Source organism: Heterocephalus glaber, unplaced genomic scaffold, assembly GCF_053883595.1.
Source record: "Heterocephalus glaber isolate CG9 unplaced genomic scaffold, H.glaber_assembly_v1.0 deba00001428, whole genome shotgun sequence".
NCBI lineage: Eukaryota > Metazoa > Chordata > Mammalia > Rodentia > Bathyergidae > Heterocephalus > Heterocephalus glaber.
Genome location: NW_028258293.1, coordinates 23,281,957 through 23,293,012, shown reverse-complemented (window position 1 = coordinate 23,293,012; position 11,056 = coordinate 23,281,957). Strand labels below are relative to the sequence as shown.

Here is an 11,056-nt window from a genome sequence, read left to right as displayed (position 1 = left end):
TTTCTTTTCTTTCTTTCTTTCTTTTTTGGTACCAGGGATCAAACTCTGGTCTTTGCGCTTGCAAGGCAAGCGGCAAAACCACTAAGCCAAATTCCTGGCCCCCTGTAGGTGTTCTTTAGCTGCATTTCATCATTTCTCTCAAACAAACACTCTCATCCTTGTGGGGAGGGCTTTTTTTATTATATTTCTGTGAACTTCCAGGGTCACATTGTATCATAATGTGTTTAAAAACAGGTTTACCAACCTAAAAGTTTAGCTCTAAGAGCATCACCTAAATCACTACATATCCTAGTTTCAGACATGCCAGAATCCTTGTCTCTTAGGTTCATGGAGAATGCAGGGCTGGCCAAGGGAGGTAAACAAACTTAAGCTTTTCTAATGAAGCTTGTGTCTATAGCCTTGAATGCTACAAACAAATGTAGAGTTAGGATAAATGGAAAAAGAAATGAAATTGCTTTATTTAAGTCATATTTCTGTGCCAGTTTGGAATTTCCTATGTAAAACAGAACTAACTGGATACTTAAAATATCATTCAAACATTACACTATTGTTAAAAGACTGGACAAGTACCTGTATGTCAGAATGTTTCCTTAACTTCAACAGAGATGATTTAATCTTTCTGGTAATACACCTGTTCAGGTTTAATGTCCTCAGTAATATTTCATGTAGTGATCTCTTAATGTTCAGCTATTACTCTTGTGCCAATTCAATGTAGATGAATTTTTAGTGAGATAAATTAAGAGTCAGAAATTCAGAAATCTAGGTGAATTCAATTACTAATGGAAAACATATCATCTCATGGATTCAATACTGAGTAAGGGGCTTCTGATGTTACAAAATTAATGTCTTTGCAAAACCTTACCGAGAATCCATCTGGTTTTAGGCAAGTAAAGAAACTCACAGAATGGAGCTCTGGAACTCCACCTTAGGAAGTGGCTTCATTTTGGTGGGGATCCTGAAGGACAGTGGGTCTCCTGAACTGTTCTGTGCCACAATCACAATCCTGTACATGTTGGCCCTGATCAGCAATGGCCTGCTGCTCCTGGTCATCACAGTGGATGTCCGGCTCCATGTGCCCATGTACCTCCTGCTTGGCCAGCTCTCTCTCATGGATCTCCTGTTCACATCAGTTGTCACTCCCAAGGCCCTCATGGATTTTCTGCACAGAGAAAACACCATCTCCTTTGGAGGCTGTGCCCTTCAGATGTTCCTGGCACTGACACTGGGTGGTGCAGAGGACCTGCTACTGGCCTTCATGGCCTATGACAGGTATGTGGCCATCTGTCATCCTCTGAACTACACCATCATCATGAGGCCTAGAGTCTGCTGGTTCATGGTGGCCTCATCCTGGATCCTGGCCTTCCTCAGTGCTCTGGGGTATACTGTATATACCATGTACTATCCCTTCTGCAAAGCCTGGAAGATCAGACACCTGTTCTGTGAGATTCTACCCTTGCTGAAGCTGGCCTGTGCAGATACCTCCAGATATGAACGCATGGTTTATGTGATGGGTGTGACCTTCCTGATTCCCCCTCTTGTTGCCATTGTTGCCTCCTACACACTAATTCTATTCACTGTGCTCCACATGCCCTCAAAGGAGGGGAGGAAGAAAGCACTTGTCACCTGCTCCTCCCACCTGACTGTGGTTGGGATGTTTTATGGGGCTGCTACACTCATGTATGTCCTACCGAGTTCCTTCCACAATCCCAAACAGGACAATGTAATTTCTGCTTTCTACACAATTGTCACCCCAGCCCTGAACCCCCTGATTTACAGTCTGAGGAATAAGGAGGTCATGGGGGCTTTGAGGAGGCTCCTTGGAAAATATATGATGCCAGCACACCCTACCTTCTAGGCAGATCCTCAAAATTAATTCCTCCTCAAAGTCTAAAGATTTCTCTTATGAATCAAATACTCATAGTAAAACTAATATAGTGTAAATGTGCCTTTCAATACAGAAGTATAGAAATGTAAACGTGTTTGTCAAATGCTCTTTAAATCTTTCTGCATTTTATAGGCTATGGCTCATACTATTTAACTCTACTATTTGCTGTCTTTAAATTTTACTCTCTGTTTCTCTAGGTAACTATTTTGTAGAGAGTTTTTAATGTCGTCACCATGTTGGACATGACACTAGAACTTTTTAGTCCATAATGGACCAAGATAAGAACCAGAGAAAAGAGTTTCAAATGAGTAGCCTAAGAAAGGCTCAGCCATCTTTGCAAAGGGAATGTTGAGATTTCCACAACTTTTAGATGAGCTAATCATATTAAAAGATCAGATAAACACTGATAGTCTTGTCTAATGACCCAATTAGTAGTAGTTTGTGTGTTTATGCATTTTGTGCACTCTTTGCCTCTCCAAGCATTGGCTGTTATGGGTGCTCTGGTAAGTGTGTATGTTTGGGGACTGGGGCATTAGCTAAGTGGTTCTGGCTGCTGCCTTCACAAGTGCAAGGACCCGAGTTCAATCCCTGGTACCAAAAAAAAAAAAAGTGTGTGTGTTTGTATTTAAATGGGAATAGTTCCTAGTACTTACAATTCAAATAGTAAAGAAGTTAATGAAATACTCATAGAAACCTAGGACATACTATGAGAAAAGGTTATGGCAAAGTAAATAAAAATAGACAAATAAAACGAATAAAAGCAGACAAATAAAACAAATAGAACCAAACAGTACTTTTCCAGTTTCTAACCATGCCTGGATATTTGTAGCAATGCAGAAAGGTTCATATTTTTGTCATGTGTATCTGATTTAAAAAGTATAAAATTCATACATGTACAAAAATGTCACATGGTAGTTCATAAGTGCATTTCATTTTCCATTCTTTAAAATCTGTTAAAAATAAAATAAAAATTTTGAAAAGGAGAGGACAATATGCTTCATATTCTTGGGAACTTAAATGTCCTGTACAACTACTAGTTTATTTAAAACTCTCTTTAGAATAAAACCCACACAATAAAGCTGTGAGTTCCATTTTGAAGTTCAAAAATAACATGATCATGAGTGACACTATTTTTGAATGATATTGCTGTTTGTTGAAATTAGTTAACATTTTTTCCCCAAAATAAAACACCACTAGCCACAGCTATATATGTGCACCCATGTTTATAGTGGCACAGTTTATAATAGCTAAAGCTTTGAAACAGCCCAAGTGCCCATCAACTGGAGACTGGATAAAGAAGATGTGGGTTTTTTTTTTTTTATAAAATGGAGTATTACTTAGCCATAAAGAACCAGAAACTAGAAACATTTATAGCTAAATGGATGCACATTGAGGCCATCCTCTTAAGTGAAATAAATAGGACACACATTTGTAAATACTGAATAGTTTCTCTAGTGTGAGAAACTGAAAGTTTAGTTAAGGATTGAAATGACTAAAATGAATAGTTGGTAATCTGAAATACAAAGAAAAGGTTCAAAGGTGTGGCAGGAGGGGAAGGGGAGAGATCAGAGTTACAGGCTTGAATCTGGAAAGAATCCATATATAGATTGTGTCTAAAATTACAGGAAGAGATGTAGATAGAGACGAAGGTGGAGCTCATCAGTGGTTGGGAAGGAAGAATCACTGAGATCAAAGGAGAGAAGGGTGTGTTTCCAGAAGAAGCACATACAACTATCTACAGTACACAGTATTCAACAGTGTGATAAATGACTGTTACTGTTTTAGGTACTTATAACATGCTGTGCTTTTCATCCTTTAGAGCATAATCCTACTTATATAAAAGAGTTTACTGTAAAACAGTGTGCTGCTATGCCAGTGGTAGCCTCATGTATCTCGTGTTTAACTGTATATTTGGATAATATCAAGGGGCCATCACAGATGATTGATGTATACCTTTTCAGTTTGCACTTAGAAGTTGGCATTCTGGGGGGTATTTTGTGATACACACAGATGACATATATAACATATTTCTCAGATTATATATTTCTATCACGTGTCATATGACTGTATTGAAATTTAAATTTAAAAAAAATTTGGCCTATGTGGAGTCTACTAGCTAACTAGAATTTTTTTTTCCAGACCACTATTTGTTCAATATTAGTTTCGAAAATCTTTTTAAAACAAATCACCATCCTCTGATGTCTTGTTAATGCTTGAGATTTTTAAAAAATAATACGGGTAAAAATGTTTAAGTACTTTTCAGTTTTGTTTTGTGTTCTACTATATTTGAATATTATTGTTAGACCCAGCAAGAGAGAACCAACCAGAGACCAATATTAAATCCACACAGGAGTTTACTACCAGCCAGACCAGAGCTGAGCATCGGACTTGAGCCCCGACTGGGGGGGAGACAAACATGTTTTATACACCTTTGAGGCCAACAGTTTCAAGGCCCCACTATGGGATAGAACAAGTAAAGCAAGCAAAAGGTACAGAAGTGGAACATCCTGCTGTTAGAACATTTGTAAAACAATAGTTGATTAATTATTGTTTCTAAAGGGACCTTTTAAGGGGAGGAGGTTTCTAAGCTTCCTCCTTCTGGGTTCATCTAAAGGACAGGCAGGTGGGTCAAGCAGCAATATGGAGTCTGTCTTGCTAACTGGAGTCCTTCAATTATTATAGCTTTTTTTTCCCTTGTATTATTTTTCTTTGAATATTTTTAATTTTTGTATATGTGTGATAATAAAGTTATACATTTTAAAATAAAAAAATTAAAAAAATAAAACAGCACTATAACTACTTCCTTTGTAATAGTAAAATTATTTTTAAGTCAATCTCATTGTTGAAAATAAAACAATGGTTACAGCAGCAGGGGAGGGTTGGGGTCAAGAGAGAGATAGAGGAATGCTGATCAATGGACATTGAGTTATAGTTAGATAGGAGAAAGTACCACTGGTGTGTTAGGGTGACTGCAGATCACAATAATTGCTAGAAGAGATGATTTTAAAAGCTTTCACCATAAAAAAAAGTTAAATGTTTGAGGAGATAAATCTTTATCATAATTTAAATATTACGGTATGTACATATGTACTGAAACATAATGTGGTACTTCATTAATACTTTTATGTATCAGTTAAAATAAATTAGAAATTTAAAAAATTAGTTAAAGTCAATATTCTAGAAATAGGCAAATTTCCTGTAAACTCTACACATATTTAGATGAATTTCCTTCTATTTTTTTAATCCAGGCACATATTTTACTGAGTTGATTTGTTCATATACAACAGTGCTGTTTATACGTGGAGATATTTTTCCCTATATGGCATGGTGGTAGTATAGAGCACCGTGGATCAGTGGCCAGAGTTCAAAGGTTAGAATTCAATCAACCCACATAACTGTGTAGATTTGAGTATACTACCTTGATGTACTGACCTTAGTCTGCAGCCTTGCAACATGTAGGTTAACAGTAATAAAAGACCTAATTCATAGTACTGTTATGAGGATTAAGTAAGTTACTAAATACAAGACATTTAGTGAGGGATCTGACATATAGTTATTATTATATAAATCTTAACTCTTAGATGATTAAATGGTCCTGAAAATGCTAAGTGGTGGTATATTATGTCATATTGATGTTTTGTACTGTAACTAGCTATGTCATCACTGTTGAATATCAATGTTTTATGTGTACATCTGCGTGTTTCTATTAAATCAGCAATGTTAACCTCTTGTGTGTGTGACATATTTTCAGAGGTGGGACTTTCAGAAAGAAATTGGATCACAGGGTGCTATGTCTGTCAGTGAATTAATCCATTTATGGGTTCATAGCTGACTGTGCTGTTAGAAGTTAGGGCCCATTTGGAAAAGGTAGGTCACTGGAGTTGTGACCTGGAAAAGTGTATTCTTGTCCCCAGACCACTTCCTCTTTCTCTGGCTTTTCTCTTCTCCCTCTGCTTCCTGACTGCCATGGATTGAGCATCTTTTTTGTACCATGCCTTTCTCCTGATGCTATTATTTTTTCTGCCTTGAAGCCAGATGCCCATGGATGAAACTTTTGAAGCCAAAAGCCAAAGATACATGTTCTTTGCTTTGAGTTGTTTATGTCAAGTACTTTTCCCCAGCCACTGAAAAGTGACTAATACAGTCATCCCCTGTCTTTTAGTTATAATAAGCTCATAGTTTTTTGTAATTTGCTTCTATTGTTTGCCCTCAAAGGAATTTGTAGTCATGTGGTGAGATTAAGATTTACATAGCCATTGAGTTTTACTTCATCACACTTTTGGATAATATGGCTTGATATTTTTCATCAATTTGAAAAATTTTCAACTATTACCTATTCAAATATTCCTTTCATTGTATTGTCTGTTTTTCCCTGAGATTTGAATTATACTCCCATAAGGCATTTTTTGTTTGTTTGTTTTACATATGCTATATGTCTTTCCATTCTCCAATTTTGATATTTCCTCCTTACCTATCTTCTTGCTCATGAATACTCATTTTGTGTACAATATGCTATTAAAACATCTTTCTGTTATTTTAATATTTCTATCTCTCATATATAACATTTTGGAATTTTTTTCTTGGTAGTTTTTAGGTCTCTGATTAAATTCTTTAATCTGTGGTCTAATATTATCATGGATATATTTTAATTCATATTATTGTAAAGACTATGTCTCATAACTACAATATTGGATTTCCTAGCTGTATTTATTGTCTCCTCTCTTCCTTTGTCTCTCTCAGTTGCTCTTGTTCTTAATTTATGGATTGCCTTGCAATTTCATTTTGTTAAATGCAGAGCATTGAGCACGGTCTATTGTAAAGCCTGTTTGAGGTTCTGAGTGTTGCCTTCCCCAATAACCATTTTATTTTTATTTAAGCAGGGAGTTAAAAAAAGTGCAGATTGTCTTATACAGAGATTGTATTGATTTTGACTTGATGGTTTATATATTTTCATTTTATTAATAGTTCCAAGGGTATAGGTCCTTGGATATCCCAACTAAGGCCAGTGGTATTTATCAGTATCCTTATATTTGGTAAGGCATAAACTCGTAATTTTTCTCCCTGGCCTATTACTATTTTAAGACCACTGAAATCTGTTTTTCATCTTTTCAAGTTCTCAGACCCCTCACCTCCCTTTCTGTTGACTTTATCATATGCTCGATTGTTTCTTTAGAATCCAGAAATATCTTATGGAAAAAAAATACTGTAGTACTGTCAGGCTCACAACACTATGCTGCTTCTTTCTTCCACATCTTTTCCCCTTAAAACCTTATTTATTGGTTTCTACCTGTTTCCAGTGGAAAGGTTCATTGGAAACAATATCACTCACAGATTTTAGAGTTGGGAATCTGTTTTTATGTAGTTGTATTTCTGCACTGATGCTGTCATGTGGTTCACCCCTAATGTTCAAAAATACGTACATTCCTTGGTAAGGCCTTGGTTTGTTATCTTGTATTCCTTATTTTAAAAACTCTTATGTATGATTTGCTATTATATTAGTTACAATTATTGCAACTTCAGTCAAAGGTGAAAATTTGTCACCATGTATATTCTATTTGTTAGGTTTTCGTTTTAAATTCTGATATATTTTGGAAACTAAATAAAAATATACAACAAAATAAGATATTTTCTATTATCTTTAAATTTTATTTATTTGTTTATGTTAATATATGTTTGCAGTGCATAGTATTTGTACATAACACATCTTAATTGCTTTTTTCTTCCCCTTTCTCTTCCCTGCCTCACCCCTCCCTCTCTCTCTTTATTTGTCTCCTTTTCTTTATTTAAAATTAATTTTATTGGTATATTTAAGGTATACAATATAATGACATTCATCTTTGGAAACTTGTACTTTTACATAATCTCTCTTGATTCCTTTTTTTTTGGTATTAAATTCTTTTATTGGTACATTGTAGGTATACAACACAATTACATTTCTCATTGGGAATTGTACCTTTACATGATGCATCTTGGTTCTTATTTTTTCCCCATTCCTAGCCCTCTCTTCACCCCCTCCACCCTTCTCTATTTACAAAGACTTTATTTCCATGTTTTCCATTTCTCATCATTTTTTCCTTTCCCTTCTTTCCTTTTCCCTGTGCCTCCCACTACCCCCACTCCTTTGGACCTTTTATTCCTATTTTACATTATCGATTATTGATTCTAATCATTGGTACATTTTTAGGTATACAATATAATGACATTCATCATTGGAAATTTGCACCTTTACATAGTCTCTCTTGGTTCTTGTTTTTCACCTTTGCCCAGCCCTCCCTTCAACCCCTCCAGCCCTCCCTATTTACAAAGATTTTGTTCCTATTTTTCCATTTTCTCATATTAATCCCATTCCCTTCTATCCTTTCCCTTAGCCCTCCCACTTCCTTCCCCTTTGCCCCTTTTCTTCCTATTTCACATGACCTATTATACATTTAGTCCTTATTTACACTTTCAGTTTCTCACACCACAGAAACTATTCGATATTTACACATGTGTGTCCTATTTATTTCACTTAAGGGTATCGCCTCAATGTGCATCCACTTAGCTATAAATATCTCTAATTTCTCATTTTTTATGGCTGAGTAGTACTCCATTTTATAAAAAAACCACATTTTCTTGATCCAGTCTCCAGTTGATGGGCATTTGGGCTGTTTCCAAGTTTTAGCTATTACAAACTGTGCTGCTATGAACATGGGTGCACATATATCACTGTGTTATGATTCTTTTAATTCTTTGGGGAAGATCCCCAGCAGTGGAATAGCTGGGTCAAATGGGACTTCCAGTCCTAGTTCTTTGAGGTATCTCCATACTGATTTCCACAGTGCTTGCACCAGTCTACACTCCCACCAGCAGTGGAGTTGGGTTCCTCTTTCTCCATACCCCCGCCAGCATTTGTTATTGGTTGATTTCATGATAGCAGCCATTCTTTCTGGAGTGAAGTGGAATCTCAGCGTTGTTTTCATTTGCATCTCTCGAATGACCAGTGATGTTGAACATTTTTTCATGTATTTATTTGCTATTTCTACTTCTTTGTGTGAGAAATGTCTGTTCATTTCAGATGCCCATTTCTGGACTGGGTCTTTATATTTGGGAGGTCTGATTTTTTTAAGTTCTTTATGTATTCTACATAGTAGACCTTTGTCTGAGGGACCGCTGGTGAAAATTTTTCCCCACATTGTGGGTTGTCTCTTCACACTGTTGGTGGTTTCTCTTGCTGTATAGAAGCTTTTTAGTAAGAAGAGATCCCACTTGTTGATTCTTTGTGCTAGTTCACGGGCAACTGAGGTTTTTTTTTTTTTTGTAATAGCAGCTGCCAGATGTTTAATAGATTCCTTCAGTTACAATGATCAGTAAATTGAAAAGATTTAGCTTCTTACATATTATACAGGTGGTTCTGTAAGTGTTTTGAATGCCCAATCGTAGCTGTTTAGATTTCTCTTCAACAGCCTATTGCTCTGCTATTTTCTCTATTCGTTTCCTTCTTAGCCATTGTTTAAAAGCCTTTTCCCAGCCTACTGTTCCTTTGAGGAAGAATAAGCATTCCTCTTGCCTTCTTAGTTCTTCTGACTTTCATCTGCTCCTCATGCTTTTTCTTAAGCCATAATTGAAAAGCTTCTTGTGGAGCTCTTTCTTCTTGTCTGCTGTTCATATTCTCAATTTGCTTAGCTCGCTGGATTCCCCGCATTTCTAGAACCTTCTATCTTTTTTTGCAACCATGCTTTGAAGACCATGTCGTTCTCTTTTTTCTTTTGTTTCTCTTCTTCTATTTTCCATTGTTCTTCTTCTCTCTTGAGCTTTTCTCTCTTCTTTTCTAGCTGTTTCTGGAGTTCTTTCTGTTGAAGAGAAAGATAGTATGTTGAGGTCACTGGAAATATATTGGCAGACTGTGTCCAATGATATTTCCCATTTCCTTTATTTCAATCTGAGGTGGCAGCAGAGTGGATGAATCTTGGGATTGGGTGGTGGCTGACGGACAGAAGCCAGTGGCTCTCCTGTTGATGACTGAGTAATCTGAATCTTTGCTGTGGGTTCTTCTTTCTTGACATCATTGATAGATGAGTTGGGAGATCTGAGTAACAATTGCTGGGGTTCATTTTTGGTACTATTAGCATTACTAATGGGGGCAAAACCCCCTGCCTCTCAATATCTTGTAAATTCAGAAGTTCAAACTTTCCATCTTTCTCTACCACTATCTCCATATCCTTGTTTTCTTCAAAGCTTCCTTCAGTAAGTGACAGGAGTACATTTTCTTGCCCTAACTCATTGGAAATACATAAGTGTGATAGTTTTCCAGACACATTATTTTCATTTTCAAAATAATTTTTGTAAGTAAACTGTTTTCTAGTGGAGGAACTTCCAGATCAACTAATTTGTCCTTGAACTTAAGTTTTTGTTCCTTTTTATCAACCACGGGTTCTTGGGTCTGTAGAAGCTTGTTAGCTTATATAATTTTCTTCACAATATATCTGCTTACTTCCGCATTCTCTTCCTCCTCCAGGTCTTTCTGACTTTCTAGTTTAGATTCCTGAAAAGAGTCTTTGCTATCTGAATCTGATATGCGATCCAAAGACTGAATACTTGGGACAGAAATAAAGTCATTTCTCTTGGTGAAACCTCATCCTTCAAAGATTTATCAAGATCAGAAAGTGGTTTCCTGTGTTCTATTTCTGTTTCATTTTCTTTTACTTCCTGATTAATATTCTCTTCCTTCTCGTAAGTCATCTCTATTATGCTGGCATCAAGTTTTTTTCATTAATTAACCACTCGAGGTCCTTTTCAATGTCATCTTCGTATTCTGCTTTCTTTTGAATCAGTATCTTTATTTTCATTCATTTTCAGTTCGTTAAAGAAAAATTGCTGTGTGAGATGTGACTGCTGGGGTCACAGAGATGGCCGGGAAACTCTTCTCCCCTTGTCTTTCTAAGCTCTGACCCCAAGGCAAAGGAAACTCCTGCGCTACCATGACAAGGGCATGTCTCCGCGTCCTCCACCCAGGCTTCCTCCCTCCAACTGAGGTTTTGTTCATAAAATCTTTTCCTACACCGATGTCTTCAGGAGTTCTACCTAACCTCTCTTCCAGCTGGTTTAGTGTTTGTTTTAATATTTAGATCTTTAATCCATTTTGATTTTATTTCAGTGCATGGTGAGAGGTATAGGTCTAGTTTCAATCTTTGG

General features: G+C 36.4%; 1 protein-coding gene and 1 pseudogene across 1 annotated transcript; one reads left to right on the top strand and one right to left on the bottom strand.

Annotated features, from left to right (window-relative positions):
- Positions 1 to 614: 614 nt before the first annotated feature.
- LOC101709239 (olfactory receptor 2AG1) lies at positions 615 to 1,990 on the top strand. Its single transcript, XM_004863416.2, has one exon. It carries the CDS (start codon positions 905 to 907, stop codon positions 1,853 to 1,855), a length of 951 nt encoding a protein of 316 aa, XP_004863473.1. The 5' UTR covers positions 615 to 904; the 3' UTR covers positions 1,856 to 1,990.
- Positions 1,991 to 9,215: 7,225 nt separating this feature from the next.
- Positions 9,216 to 10,714, bottom strand: LOC101696344 (coiled-coil domain-containing protein 181 pseudogene; annotated as a pseudogene).
- Between the last annotated feature and the right edge of the window lie 342 nt (positions 10,715 to 11,056).